General features: G+C 39.0%; 1 protein-coding gene across 1 annotated transcript in view; it reads left to right on the top strand.

Moving 5' to 3' along the window:
- Nucleotides 1–15,641, top strand: part of LOC106898535 (E3 ubiquitin-protein ligase MYCBP2-like) — a gene marked incomplete at its 5' end in the record, with an annotated part of 51,927 nt that overhangs the window by 26,934 nt on the left and 9,352 nt on the right. Inside the window, 10 exons of the mRNA XM_014959836.1 lie at nt 1,462–1,701; nt 1,840–1,938; nt 2,855–2,935; nt 4,254–4,520; nt 5,850–6,133; nt 6,437–6,533; nt 8,237–8,356; nt 10,688–10,789; nt 12,265–12,393; nt 15,173–15,305. Coding sequence (XP_014815322.1) covers nt 1,462–1,701; nt 1,840–1,938; nt 2,855–2,935; nt 4,254–4,520; nt 5,850–6,133; nt 6,437–6,533; nt 8,237–8,356; nt 10,688–10,789; nt 12,265–12,393; nt 15,173–15,305 — 1,552 coding nt within the window. The remainder of the gene's footprint in view (nt 1–1,461; nt 1,702–1,839; nt 1,939–2,854; nt 2,936–4,253; nt 4,521–5,849; nt 6,134–6,436; nt 6,534–8,236; nt 8,357–10,687; nt 10,790–12,264; nt 12,394–15,172; nt 15,306–15,641) is intronic.

Raw genomic sequence — 15,641 nt, 5'->3', positions numbered from 1 at the left:
GGCTGTCCAGCTAAATAAGGGACAACCACGACAGAGCTCAGGCACTGGGCTTGTGATCACCCATACAGCTCGTTAGCTTCCTCCCTGGCCAAGGCACAAGGCGTTTTTCCAGGGATGGTTCCCACCCAGAAGACAGGCAGGACTCTTTGATGAAACTTTCTCCAACAGGTTGTTTTTTGTTATTTTTTAAATCTTCAAACACACCCACGTATTATCCCCTACCTCAGGCACAGCCTGTCTCATGGGATTTAAAAATAATTTTTAAAAAAGTCAGTGTAGTCTGCTTTAGCACAGCTCAGTGCAGACGCTGAGAATATGCATAGGAATGGGAAAGAAGGAATATTAATTAGCTGGATTGTAAATGAGCCTTATGAATATGAGAGAGGGCTCACTCAGCTCAGGGCCAAGAGTAACTTAGGCCCACTCAGGCCACTCTGAGCAGTGATGGGAGCACTGCACCCAGAGGGTTTTTGGCTTCCAGAACTGACCTCACAGTTTAAATCATACAATATAATTTACATTCCTTTTTTTAATCCTCTGACACTTCTCCAACAGGTTGTTTTTTGTTATTTTTTAAATCTTCAAACACACCCACGTATTATCCCCTACCTCAGGCACAGCCTGTCTCACGGTATTTAAAAAAATTTTTTTTAAAAGTCAGTGTAGTCTGCTTTAGCACAGCTCAGTGCAGACGCTGAGAATATGCATAGGAATGGGAAAGAAGGAATATTAATTAGCTGGATTGTAAATGAGCCTTATGAATATGAGAGAGGGCTCACTCAGCTCAGGGCCAAGTGTAACTTAGGCCCACTCAGGCCACCCTGAGCAGTGATGGGAGCACTGCACCCAGAGGGTTTTTGGCTTCCAGAACTGACCTCACAGTTTAAATCATACAATATAATTTACATTCCTTTTTTTAAACCATATTTATTTTAAAATAAACTTAATTTGATACAGTTCATCTCTTTTTTATTATTATTAAGTCCTACATCTCTTGATAAAGATATCAGACACTGAATTCCACAGAGTTACAATTTCTTTGGCAGCGTTTATGTGAATAGGGATTAAGTGACTACTGATAATTGTGTTACCATTTCAGTTAAATTATGGCAGCTTCTTTTTAACTAAAAATAGTGAGCAAATATTAGTTCAAAGTGTTTTTTTTGAATATGCTAACTGTTGCTTAGAGGATTAAAGAACTATTCCTAATAGGCTTCAGGAAGAAAACCTAAATAGCTATATGTCATTTCTTTTAAGTTTGAGATTTTTTTTTAATCTGAATTCATGAAGTTGAATATTTTTACAATGAAACATGATAGTCTTACTGCTCAGGATTGAAAATTTCACAGGAAACACTGCATTGGTTCCAGTGATACATGATGGGTTTGTTTTAGAGATACATGACTCTCTGTTTTGTTTTGATGTAATGTCAGTTCCCATCTTTATATTCCTGTTTAATAGGTAGACTTGGATTCAAGACATATTGGCTGGGTAACAAGTGAACTTCCTGGGGGTGATAATCACATCATCAAAATTGAACTGAAGGGTCCAGAGAACACACTGAGAGTCCGACAAGTGAAAATTCTTGGCTGGAAAGACGGTGAAAGCATTAAAATAGCAGGCCAGATCTCTGCAAGTGTAGCTCAACAAAGAAACTGTGAATCTGAGACGCTGCGAGTGTTCCGGCTTATCACATCCCAGGTGGGATTTTAATGATGTGTTCTATGGTGAAAGTTACTTTAAATCCTAGACTTGCAGTGCTTTATGTTTCAGTGTAAAAGGTTGCATTTGCACAAGTTTGTCGTTGAGATCAGCTAATTGTCACCGTCTGTCTTCCAGGTATTTGGAAAACTCATCTCTGGAGATGCTGAGCCAACCCCAGAACAAGAAGAAAAAGCACTGTTGTCTTCCCCAGAAGGAGAAGAAAAAGTACACAATGTATTTATTTGTATTCTATCACTAATACTTTGCTGAAAAAATGATCCAGGTTGATTTTCAGTATTTGTTCTATGTCTTATGATACATAATTTTCAGATCAAAACAGAAGTAAAATTTCACAATTGCTTATTTTTTATAAATTAGCATTGATTTTTTTCATTAGTCAATAATAATTGGAGCATATGTGTTCAATGGAATCATCATAGCATTGGTGGTGCAAATGATGCCTACGATTACAGAGGTGTTGAACACCTACATTAATGGTCAACCTGAAAGTCCTTCTTGCCTATTACCATGTGCCTTAAGAGGGGCTCTGGTGATGTTTAGAGAAAAAAAAAACATTAAGAAACCACACTAGTATCCTTTCACCAAGTATACTCTCCTGTCTTCCAGCAAGGATTAGTTTAAGGAGTGTTCCTGAAAAGGTCACTGTAGCTGGACTGTCATGAAAGTAATTTAGTTTTTCAGATGATGTATGGTTTTGCTCTACCCAGTACCTTGTGGCAGTAAGTTCCATGACTGCAGTATTGTAAAAGTGTATTTTTCTTATGCCTGCTGTGTGGTAACTTAATTGTGTGTTCCCTGTTTCTTTATTGTGAAATAGGAACTGAAAAGTATATTCTGTGCACTGCTTCACAAAAACTTAATCAGTGAAGAGGCTGAATCTCTGATAATTATACTTCACTTGTTTTCCTTATTAATTATTTCATTTCATGCTCAAATTTTCTCTTAGTAAATAATCTAAGAGGTATTTATTAACCATAATTAAATTGATCTTGCTTATATCTTGCTTATTTCTCTGTAACAAAAAGCTATAAACTTTTAGAACAAAGTGATATTCCATGTTAATTGCGGTAGTTAACTAGGAAATGTTCTTGCAACTCTTGATCTAATGCTAAATATGCTTTTTATGAAGGCAACATCAGATGCCGACCTGAAGGAGCACATGGTAGGGATCATATTCAGCCGGAGCAAACTGACAAATTTGCAGAAGCAGGTTTGTTCATTCTGAAACATTTTCAGGATTAAATGTTTGTGTGTTGTAGTAAGTGTATTCATTTTCAATGAATATAGTACCTTTTACTTCAGTGTCACTTCTTCCATTGTCCTTTATGATCAAATTTTGGGTTACATTTTAAATGTTATGTGTGTGTGGTTTATATGAAAAATCTGCTGAAATTGACAGTGGAAAAAAAACCTATTTTAATATGATAAAACCTCTACCCTATTAGACTCAATTTAAAAAGAAAAGTTTTAGAATTGAGTTGTAAATGGTACCTATTTGTGTTTGCTCATAACAGCATTATAGTACATCCTCTCAAATTTCTAGGAAAGGTTTAGTGACAGAGTTTAGATTCTTAGTTTTGCACGTGTTTTCTCCCCATTTCTGTCATCAGAAAGTATTTAGGTTTGATTAAATTTAATCCTAAAAACGTAATCAGTGCACAGATTCTTAAATTATTCTTTCCTGCAGTCAATGAAAGTTTGGGTTTGTGGTTTTCTTGTTTATCTCTGTTTTTCTTAACATAAAGCAGTAGTTAGAGTATGCTTTTTCTTTTGAAGACTTAATTTTTTAAAAATAAAGATGCTACTAAAGCATCATTATCTTTCTTACACCTGTCATGAGGCAAACATTGCCGTAGATATTTTCACAGTCATACAAGAGGTATTAGATTCATTTTGAAATTTGTTAGATTAGTAAGTCACGCTGAATCTACTTTTTTGTAACCCATCTTAGCAAACTTTAAAATCTCTTAAATATGCTTTTTAACATGTTATTGGTAAAGTTAAAAAAACTTTAGAAACCTTATTTTCAGTTTCCTGAATAGTGAACTAAACAAGAGACTTAAGTCTTTTAAGTAAGTCCTTTTCTTTTTGTAGGTGTTGAGTAAATGTATTTCTTCGGTGTTTTATGTGTGTGTTTTAACCTGAATTCTATGTAAAAAGCAAATTAAAAGGCAGGTACTAAAGTAAGAAAAGATGCATTTAAATGAAATTTTCCAGAATGAAAAGGAGCAAATTCGGTATCGAGTCTAAATCTTAATTCTAAAGATTTTGCCTAATCTTTTCTCTGAGGAAATTCAGTATTAAATCTAAATCTGAATTCTAAAGGATTTTATCTGATCTTTACTCTAAATTTAAAATCTAAATTTTATTCCTTATTTGAATTTATGTTGAAAAGTAATTTAATCCCAGGCCAGATTTCAGCCGTGACAACTTGAGGCGTGGTGGGGAAGGTACGCAAGGCGCCAATCTCTTCCACTTCCTAGAAGTTCTGAAGAGTTGCTATGTGTCTGGGTGTGTGTTTGGGACAGGTGTGCGCTCACATCGTGCAGGCCATACGGATGGAGGCCACCCGCGTGCGGGAGGAGTGGGAACACGCCATCTCCAGCAAAGAGAACGCCAACTCCCAGCCCAGCGACGAGGACGCCGCCTCCGACGCCTACTGCTTCGAGCTGCTGTCCATGGTGCTGGCGCTCAGCGGCTCCAACGTGGGCCGGCAGTACCTGGCCCAGCAGCTCACCCTGCTGCAGGATCTCTTCTCGCTGCTGCACACCGCTTCCCCCAGGGTGCAGAGGCAGGTGGGTGTATAGAACCCTCCCAATCGTGTATGTCATAGTAAAAGATGTATTTGAACTGAAATCTTTTGTGACGTATAATTTGGTGGTTTCATTTCAAAGAACGTTTTTCCAGTCATACTCGGGTCATCCAACAAAGATCATTAGGGGACTAGAACATCTCTCTTATGAGGAAAGGCTGAGGGACTTGGGTCTTTTTAGTCTGGAGAAGAGAAGGCTGAGGGGGAATCTGATCAACACCTATAAATACTTAAAGGGTGGGTGTCAAGAGGACGGGGCGGGTCTTTTCTCAGTGGTGCCCAGTGACAGGGCAGAAGGTAACGGGCACAAACTTGAATATAGAAAGTTCCATCCAAACAGGAGGAGGAACTTCTTCGCTTTGAGGGTGGCAGAGCACTGGAACAGGCTGCCCAGGGAGGTGGTGGAGTCTCCAACTCTGGAGACATTCAAAACCCACCGGGACACGTTCCTGTGCTACCTGCTTTAGGTGGACCTGCTTTGGTTCGGGGGGGGGGGTTGGACTAGATGATCTCCAGAGATTCCTTCCAACCCCATGTCATTCTGTGATTCTGTAATTAGCAGTATCTGTAATTGATCTGGCATGAGTCCTTAGAATATTTGTCTTACACTCAGCCAGTGAGTAGTGTGGGACCAGACAATTCCTTTCTACTCTTCTTATTGTAAAGTAGGGGTTTAATATTTGTTTCTGAACTTGAATGTTGTCTGTCTTGAGTATTATGTGTATTTATGTGCACACAGTATAACATAAATATATAGACATAAAAAATATTTGCTTTAGTACAGTTAATGCACTAGCTTGTTGTTGCCAGCTGGTATGCCTTCTCTAGGTGAATTTCTAGTTCCTGTATCAGAAGTTTTTATGTCCTGCACTCTCTACTTCTATTTTTCCAATTTTCTGAACTGTTACAGTGTCCCACCTCAACTTGCCTGGAGGCAGATACTGTCTGTTTAGTAATTCTGATATATTACAGATATGCAAAGTGCTGGGGTTTTCTCTTAAAATGTAAACAGTTATTCAGACAACATTGAAGGCTGGAGAAATTACATATCAAACATTAGCTCCTTAAGCTTTCATACATCCTGATTTGGATGAAACTGCACGATGCAGCCAATTTCAGCACCAGTTCCACTAGCTGGTAAGGTAGAAACATATCATTTCAAGTCAGCTCCTGCTAGGTCCAGAGCAATTGGCACAGATTTCCTTTTCATACACCGCCACACTTGTGAAGAAAAAAAGACTTTATTTGATTTGGTTTGAAAACTCCAGCTGTCTTGGTAAGAATTGTGGTGTTCCCATTTATTTTTTTTCAGGTAACATCATTACTAAGACGTGTTTTGCCTGAGGTAACCCCCAGTCGCCTGGCTAGTATTATAGGAGTGAAGTCTCTTCCACCAGCAGATATAAGTGACATCATTCACTCAACAGAAAAAGGAGATTGGAATAAACTTGGTATCTTAGACATGTTTTTGGGATGCATTGCCAAAGCTCTCACTGTACAGCTAAAAGCCAAAGGAACTACTATAACAGGGACAGCTGGCACTACTGCAGGCAAAGGAGTTACTACAGTCACGCTTCCAATGATCTTCAATTCCAGGTTTGTAGAAAAATGTGTATATATTTTCAAGCTAAAGGCAGAAAATAATTGCATTCTTTGAAGTCAGTTATGTTGTCTTTTATAATCTTTGTTTTATAAATGGGAAAAATTGTGCAACATTTTGACAGTATGAGTCATAAGTTATTAGTTTAATCTAACAAAAAAACCCAAAACAAAACAGCAAAATAAAGCCCAGCAACTTACTACATGCTGAATATGTGCACACTTTCTTTGTGGTGGATTTTGACAAACAGTAACTAATTACTTTAATTGATTTCATGTATTACCGTATGTCCTTTGCAGCTACATTCGGCGAGGTGAAAGCCATTGGTGGATGAAGGGTTCAACACCTACACAGATTTCAGAGATCATTATTAAACTTATTAAAGACATGGCAGCAGTAAGTTTCTGTCTTTCCAGTGTGTGTGAAATATTCAGATACAAAGAGTACATTTTTTCATCATTTTCTGTTAGAGTTAGTATTGGATGGAGCTGTTAAATGTGAGCTGATCTCAAGAAGAAGTTGTTGTAGTCTTCCTGGTAGAGTCTAGGCCCGGGAGCAGTAGGAGCTGAGTTCTGATTCTGCTAAACAGAAATCTAGTTTTGAAATAAGTTTTTAAATAAGTCACTTGTACCAGATATTTAAGTAGTAAACGATACCTATCTGTCATTTTCTACATTATTAACTTAGAAGGCTAATTTAACTCTTGAGAACTCAGAACTCCACTTCGAAAAGTAAAAAGTGTCTGTGGAGTAAGATAATAAAGCTGTCTTCACATAACTGTGGGTAAGTTTTTATATGTGGAGTTTCTGGTTAAAGCTGCATGTTAAGATTGACTTATTTCAGTCTTACTGAAATCTACATTTGTAGTGGTTTATGACTTTAACCATCTGGGCTGAAATTTTCCATAGTTGTCTCTGCTTCAGGCAAGTTTTTTGGCAGAAGAATTTGATGAAAAGCGGTTCAGCTGTTTCCCAGAAGCAGCACTGGGGGGAGGGGGGAAAGGTTTTGTGTATGTTTGCAGGAAAGGAGTTTAGTTGTGGGGGTTGTTCTTGTTTTCCTTAATTCTTTACCTGTTTCAGTGAGATGCTCTAAATGACCCAGATTTTCCTCTGTGGTTACCCTTTGGAAGCTGCATTACAGTATGCTCAGTTTTGGAGTGCTATATTCCAAACCATTCACTGTGCTTAGGGAGATCCCTTCCCAAAGTTGCTGCAGTTGGATGGGAATTCTCTACAAATTGCTACTGTTGATTCTGACCACAAGATTTCAGAATCTCACAATTTATCTGTAGTTAAGATTTACAATTATAGTGTGTCTCATCCCTCAGCAGTGCTGGTCCATGCATAAAATGATCCCTTAGGCTTTGCTTCAGGGACTAAAGGGGGAAGGTCTGTTGTAGGTATCACTGTGATTCCACATGATGGATTTTTGTTTCTGCTTACTTTATCAACACTTTTGCAAATTGCATGTAAAAACTAGGATGGAAAAAAAAATACTTAAAGAAATAAAAAGCAGTTGCAAAGACAAGTACTCAAAAGAAAGTAAATGCTAGGGTTAACTTGATGCCCCGTATGTATATGCCCATATTTTTTTCTTAGGCACCCCATTTCTTTCAGGGTATAATATGCAACATATATTGGGAATGAAATGGGGGGCTGGGAGGTGGTAATTTGTTCAAGATTATTTTTTTTTAAAGGTTGTTGCCAGTAACATTTGTAGCATCATTGGTAGGTGTGCTATGGGTAAGTGGGAAAACATCAGGGAAACAGTGGATTCTCTTCTGCAGCATTTTTAAACAGCCCTGGGCAAGTCTTTTGAAGTAAAGTCTGTGGTCCTTTTTTTGTGGGATTCTCTCTCCCACGATGATGAGACAGCCTGTCCCTTAATGAACAGCTGATGAAAACTAAGCTGATCCCAGAGCAAAAGATAGATCTATCTGATTTGAAAACACCTGATTTGTCTAAGTCATCCTTGACTTCCACTTTTCCTATTCCAACTTGAGATCCCAACCTGATGTTGCTTGTAGCAGCTCTGATTACAGTTTTGATTGTTCTTAATATTAATAAAAGCTGTAATAAATCGAGTTTCCTCTTTAACAGGGTCATCTATCGGAAGCTTGGTCCCGCGTGACAAAGAACGCTATCGCTGAAACCATCATAGCTCTGACCAAAATGGAAGAAGAATACAGGTCACCAGTGAGGTGCATTGCAACAACCAGAGTAAGAACTCTACAAAACTTAACATTCGCTCATTGCGAACGTGCAGTAGGAGCCCATCCAAGAGCCTTTCTACATTTTAGAAAAAAACTTCCTTTTACAGATTGTTTCAGGAAACAATGCATGCAGTTTATATTCTCCAAATCTAGCTGTGTGCATAATGGACAGGTATCCTAAGGCAGTCACCGTCCTAATAAAAGTCTTGCTTTCTATGTGTCACAGCACATATAGAAAAACTCCAGTAAAAACTGAATTTTGATTAAATACGCATCTTGAGTACCTCCCAAGTAATGAAGAATAAGTCTTATACTTAGACATTTGGGGCTTTGTCCTTTATTTTTGCTTTAAGTTTGTGATACTTGAATTTTACTGAATTTATGAGATCATCTGCGTGGAAAAATTACACAATATGTATCAGCTGTCTTTTTCCAGCTCTCTACACCATTATTTTAAGTGGTTTGACTTCTAGGTCATCAGCTGCCACATCTCAAGGCTATTATGAAAATGGTAACAAACGTTTTCTAGGACAATTAAGCTAAGCTTCACCTGTGTTTTAATCTCAAAATTAAAAATAGTTTGCTGAGCCCTTTATTATTTATCTGGGGTGTCTTGTTTTCATTGTCTTTCTATGAGTTTTGTAGAAACTTGGACTAACTTAACCTTAATAGATTGCTTGAAATCCCACAAAAACATACTTGTAAATGATGACATTCCTACCACATGAGGGAGTACAGATTTTGGTATCTCGAGCATAATAATTGCATGTAAAAGAAGAGGTTTGCAACGGTTACATGAGCATACTCATGTTGGTTTTTATCTTAAAAGGCAGGGCCACTTGTCCTTTCAATCCGCTTACTCGTATATTCTCTGCTTTTTGGAAGCTACTGTCTCAGAATAACACCAGCTCCTGCTGTCACTGGGTTGGTTTAATCATAGAATGGTTTGGGTTGGAAGGGACCTTAAAGATCATGGAGTTCCAACCCCCCTGCCATGGGCAGGGACACCTCCCACTAGAGCAGGTTGCTCAAAGCCCCATCCAGCCTGGCCTTGAACACCTCCAGGGATGGGGCATCCACAGCTTCTCTGGGCAACCTGTTCCAGTGTCTCACCACCCTCACAGGAAAGAATTTGTTGCTAGAATCTTATCTAAATCTTCCCTCTTTGAGTTTAAAACCGTTACCCCTGATCCTATCAATGAGGTCTTAGAGGAGCCCCAAGCATCAGCCTGGCTCTCTTTGTGCGTGTGCTTAATTCTGTCACAGAGGTGTGCATTTTGGGGGGACATCCAGTAGAGTTTTTCAATTAAAACCCTTTTGTCCAAATCAAACCTTTGCTCAAAAACTATCGCAAAATCCAGCTGTCAAGTGAGTTTCAGTTTGGGTTGCAGCCCTCATGTTTGGGTTGCTTATCCTCATGTAGCTCGTCTCTTCAGGATTTCACTGTAGTCAATGGAGAGGAAGGAGAGAAAAGCTTCCTCTGAAGAACAGTCAGCTCAGGACCCTTTTCTTGGTAATCTCAAATGCCCTGGGCAGTGAGGAGAGAACACAGGGAAACCAATCTTGTTAAGCTGAGCTTTTGTAGTTCGTGGGGTTTTTTTATTAGTCTATGTCCTTGAATTTCTTCTTCTCTCCCAAAGCCCGCGATGTTTGGGAGTGGTATGCAAGTATTTGCCATATTTCTCTATAATATACTCTGGTTGATCTTTTTTCACTGTTTCTGAAGAGCAAGGGTGGGATCTGATCAGCTCTTATAAATACTTAAAAGGTGGGTGTCAAGAGGAAGGGGCCGGTCTTTTCTCAGTGGTGCCCAGTGACAGGGCAGACGGTAACGGGCATAAACTTGAATATAGGAAGTTCCACCTAAACATGAGGAGGAGCTTCTTCACTTTGAGGGTGGCAGAGCACTGGAACAGGCTGCCCACAGAGGTGGTGGAGTCTCCTCCTCTGGAGACATTCAAACCCCACCTGGACACGTTCCTGTGCAACCTGCTGTGGGTGGACCTGCTTTAGCCGGGGGGCGGTGGACTAGATGATCTCCAGAGGCCCCTTCCAACCCCATATCATTCTGTCTTGTGTGCTGACTACTGTGTTTATGGACATAAAGTCACAGCCCTGAGAGAAACAAGGCAGCTCCCAAAAGTTCAGTAAGTTAATTGTGTGCTTGACTTCTTTTGGAAAAGGAAAAGCTGGGGTTTTATGGGCAGGCTTCAGCTAATGATAACACAGTTTGCAGGTAACAGTGACATTCTTACCTGCCAAAGTTTATAGTTTTAGTATTTGGGGTTTTTTTGTTTCATATTTCTAAACCGTTTAATCCTACTGTTCCTTTCAATAGCTATGGCTGGCCTTAGCATCCCTCTGCGTACTTGATCAGGATCATGTGGATAGACTGTCCTCAGGAAGATGGATGGGAAAGGATGGACAACAGAAACAGATGGTGAGACTGAAAATCAGATCTTTTTGTGTTGATTTTTATTCAGTAGTCGGAGAATTTAGATCTGATTCACTTATACAACGCCCTCTGTCAGAGCTTTTCTTCTTTCTAATCCGGATCTCTGTCACATAATAAAGTCAGCTCTTTTGTGTTCCTCAGTAACTTCTCTGGAATTTAGCTTCCTCTCCCCCATCCCAGGGGAGAGTGATTACCCCAAGGAAAAAGAAACTTTTTCTAACTGAATTTCATAAGCTACCATTTACCCAGAGGTTTTACGAATTTAATATGGATATGATGGATTAATTGAGTTTCTGTCTATATTTTTCCATATCACAAAAAGCTTGTGATTTTTTAAATACAAATCTGGAAAGAGCAAAATAATGAAGCTGGTCCATCTTTGACTTGGTTAGGTGGATCCCTGGGGGAGGCAGGGGAAGATCGTGCCTTCCCACTAGAAACTGGAGATGCTTTGAGCAAAAGAAGCCTCCACAGCAGTTTTTAGTGTAGGCAGAAAGAGAATACAGGAGAGAGAGCTGCAGCAGCAAGGACTACAACTCTGCTGAGAAGACAGCAGACCCAAAGGTTTCTGAGGTGATTAAGAAAGCCAGGAGACTCCTGTAGAGCTTTGGGAATGTCAAAGGAGCAGCTGAGACATAGTCCAGCAGGGATATGAGCTGCTGAACCCAGCCTGGAATTCCCCGGTCCTATTTTATACCAGGATATTCAGATGTTGAGGTGAACTGTGTTTCCCCTCCCGGGACTGCTGGGGATTCAAAGCTGCGTGAGCAATCTCATGGAGATCACCTGTTTGGGGAGTACGATGGAACCTGGTTCTCAGACATACGTATAAGCATAATCAAAGTCAGTCATGGAACTCTATTTGTACAGACATTGGACTGTAAAACAGACTTGTCTGTATTGAATTTTTTTTTTAAATGTATATGAACAGAATAAGCTAATTTTATGGTGGATTTTGAAGTTCATTGCTTGGAGTGTACTCCCTCCAAGTTATAGGTGACCTACAGCTTTGATTAGATGTTTGAACAGAGCACACGTACCATATCATAGTAATTAAGGGTAAACGTCTCTCATGTTGACTGACCTGAGTCCTCATACCTCTGAACTTTAATGTTAACGTGCCCATCACCCCTTGTTACCACAGAAATCTTTTCTCAGACTAGTTGAAAATGTCTCAACTGCGTGGTTGAAAAATGTAATTTTGCTTCATCATGCAAAATGCAAGATTAAGAACACTAATAGAACTGATGTAGTAAAGTGAGGCTTTTTGTGTCCAGGAGTAATTGTTTAGATACTGATCATTCTAAAGATACAAATAATAGTCTAAACAAGCTCTTTATCCCTCCCTATTAATTTGAGGGGGGGGGGGGTGACTGAGGGAGAATAAAAACAGATGCTGAAAAGAAATGAGGGGTTTAATAGAGAGAGAATTATTTCATACAGTTCCTTAATTTTTCCAGCCCATGTGCGATAACCACGACGACGGGGAAACTGCCGCCATCATTTTATGTAACGTCTGTGGGAACCTGTGCACGGATTGTGACCGCTTCCTGCACCTCCACCGGCGAACAAAAACTCACCAGAGACAGGTAGAGTATACGTGACATCACGCTGTATACGCTGCATACGTCGTGTGCGTCTCCCCAGTCAACATATATAAGCAAAAGGCAGCAGCAAGAACCAAATCTGAAAATGGTATTTTCTTTTATGTTTGAAATGGGATAGAATAAGTTTCCATTTAAGTCTTTTAGTTGTTTTTAGTTGAATCCTCCTGTCCATCATCTTTTGAAGAATTGGAAAAATCATGTAGCAGGCCCTAATTCTAAGTCTTATGCTACATCAACTTGCTGCTCTCTTGTTTTAATGTTGTTTAGGAACATTTTGGGGGAAAATCTAGGAATTGTATAGACTATCTTAAGTGTACATTGGTTCTTTATTTATGTTAAATTATATCTCCTTTACTACGTCTATCATATGAGTCGGTGCTTGTCAACCCCTTCATTTTTAATGTATATATATATTTCAATATCCAGGAAGATTACTTGACAGCAAATATTCCTATTGGTTCCCTTACGTCACTCTTCTCCTGTTTTTCAATACTCCTTCAGCTCTCGCTGTCTTTTCACAGAGAAATATGTTGTCGTGTCCATAAGCTTGAAAATTTCCTGATTTCTTTTGCTTCTAAGATTAAAATGTCTTTCCTCTTTGACTTGCCTAGATGAGTTCTTATAAATTACTGTGTACTCTGCTAATTTATGGTCCCTTCCAACTCTAAAAATTCAGTGAAATTCAGTGAAATATCTAAACCTGAAACTACATTCTCCTTGGAATATTTCTTTATCTCATTGAAATTAACGTTGAAGTTGCCTTTACTCCTAAAACTACTAAACAGTTCTTCTTTCTTGACACTATTTATCTCTTGTGGGTTTTGTGGCTCTTTATTTTCCCCTTTCCTTTTGACTACTTACATTTGTACAAAGGCTAACATAATAACCCTCAGTAATAAAAGCAATTCAGTAAAAAATTCAGTGAAATTCAGTGAAATATCTAAACCTGAAACTACATTCTCCTTGGAATATTTCTTTATCTCATTGAAATTAACGTTGAAGTTGCCTTTACTCCTAAAACTACTAAACAGTTCTTCTTTCTTGACACTATTTATCTCTTGTGGGTTTTGTGGCTCTTTATTTTCCCCTTTCCTTTTGAGTACTTACATTTGTACAAAGGCTAACGTAATAACCCTCAATAATAAAGGCAATTCAGTGGAAACCATTCCTCTTCTCCCTCTCCTGGAGTGCATCTACATTCAGATTTTCCGTTAGGATCAGGAATCCTTATCTCCTTGCCCTGCTGTGATTTGTGTTATAGAGCAGCCTTGGGGTGCATGGAACTGGATTCCTTTCAGGTGAAACTTAAAACAGAAATAAAAAGATAGATGGAGGGACACGGTGCCAATGGTCGTTCAGTGCAAGGGATTGGCTGGTCTCCAGCACGTGTGAGGTAAAATTTCAGGTTGTTGGCACCAAGTTTCACTCTCCAGATCTCCTCCTCTGTGCCTCAGCATTTGCCACATAGACTCAGCCTGCACCAAGTTTCACTCTCCAGATCTCCTCCTTGGTGCCTCAGTATTTGCCACAGACTCAGCCTGGAAGTTCCACATGGATGTGTTATCTTCTATCTCTTGGCCACAATCTTCACAACCCCCTTTGAATTTTTCCTGTTCTGTTATCCTAAGGAGATTATTTTATATGTCTTCTCTTCTGTCACGGCACAGCACAGTCTAGTCTCATTTATTTTTCTGATTTCTCCTATATAGCCCGTTCAGATTACTGTTGATAAAAAGTAAGTTCATATCTCATAGAAGTCCTTACATCTCTCCTTTAATCTGTCCAAAATAGCTACTTACCAGATTTTCCTATTTACTTCTAAAAGCATGTTTAAACTTTTTTACTCTTTATTCACCACCTTTACATCTCTCATGTTAAGCCCCTCAAATTTTAATTTCTGTCCTGTTCCCTGTCTCCTGTTTTCTGTTACCTTCCTGTTCTTTGTCCAACTTCTGTCATACACACCTCTTTAACGTAGTTTCTCTCCTTCCAAGAAAGGACAGCGTGTAAGTTACCACAACCCATTTATGCAAATCCTTGGGGAAGCAATGAGTTTGGGTTTTTTTTCCTGATTCTAATAAGAATGAAAACAAAGTTTAAATTGAGCGTATACATCCATACCCAGAAAAATTCTAACTTTTGTTGCATTACAGGTGAAATGAATGAAAGCAGAACTGCCTCCAAAACTTAGGAAAGAAGAAAAAGAAGAGACTGCATAAAGTCCATTAAGGATCTCATGCAGTTTTTCTGACTTTTTGCAAAAATTTTAGATTTTCTTCATGATAGCCAAAACTATCCACTGTGTATTTATGTGAAAGTCAAAACCACTACTATTACATGCTTACAGAATCTCTATTACATAGTACATATTAATAAGACCACCATTATCAATGTTGCTTTGATAAACTACTAACAGGGTTATGTTATCGTGTGCTTTAAACATACTGTGGCCTATTGGATGAGTTGAATCGTAGTTATGAACTCCAAAGCTCCTAATTTTTTAAATTAGAAAATATGTTGTGCAGTTCTCTTCTTGGGATTGCTGCATTATTGTTTCCCAACCATGTTAGCTCAGGCATTAATTTTGTATATTTTTACCTTTAAAAACACAAAGCCCTTCTCCATTCTGTGATATGTGCAAATTATGGAAGGCATAAAAGAGAAATCTCAGCTGTATCTATAAAACATCTGATGAACATCTAAAATAGTGACAAAAATAACATTGAGGTGCTATTTATTATCTGTTTGGTTACTCTGACAGGTATTCAAAGAAGAAGAAGAAGCTATCAAAGTTGATCTCCACGAGGGTTGTGGTAGGACCAAACTTTTCTGGCTGATGGCATTAGCAGATTCCAAAACTATGAAGGCCATGGTGGAGTTTAGAGAACAGACAGGTAAAACACAACTGTTATTTCTTGCTCTTTATCATTATTTTTACCTTTTACATGACCATATCTCAAAAAAAGAAAGAAAAAAAAAGTCAGTTGGTGTTTCATAGAATGGTTCCAGTTGGAAGGGACTTTAAAGATCATCTGGTCCCAGCCCCAATGCCATGGGCAGGGACACCTCCCACTAGAGCAGGTTGCTCAAAGCCCCATCCAGCCTGGCCTTGAACACTTCCAGGGGTGGGGCATCCACAGCTTCTCTGGGCAACCTGTTCCAGTGTCTCACCACCCTCACAGGGAAGAATTTCTTCCTGAAATCTAATCTAAATCTCCCCTCTTCCAGTT

Source organism: Calidris pugnax, unplaced genomic scaffold (genome assembly GCF_001431845.1).
Source record: "Calidris pugnax isolate Ruff unplaced genomic scaffold, ASM143184v1 scaffold514, whole genome shotgun sequence".
Taxonomy (NCBI): Eukaryota; Metazoa; Chordata; class Aves; order Charadriiformes; family Scolopacidae; genus Calidris; species Calidris pugnax.
This window is presented reverse-complemented; position numbering and strand designations above follow the sequence as displayed.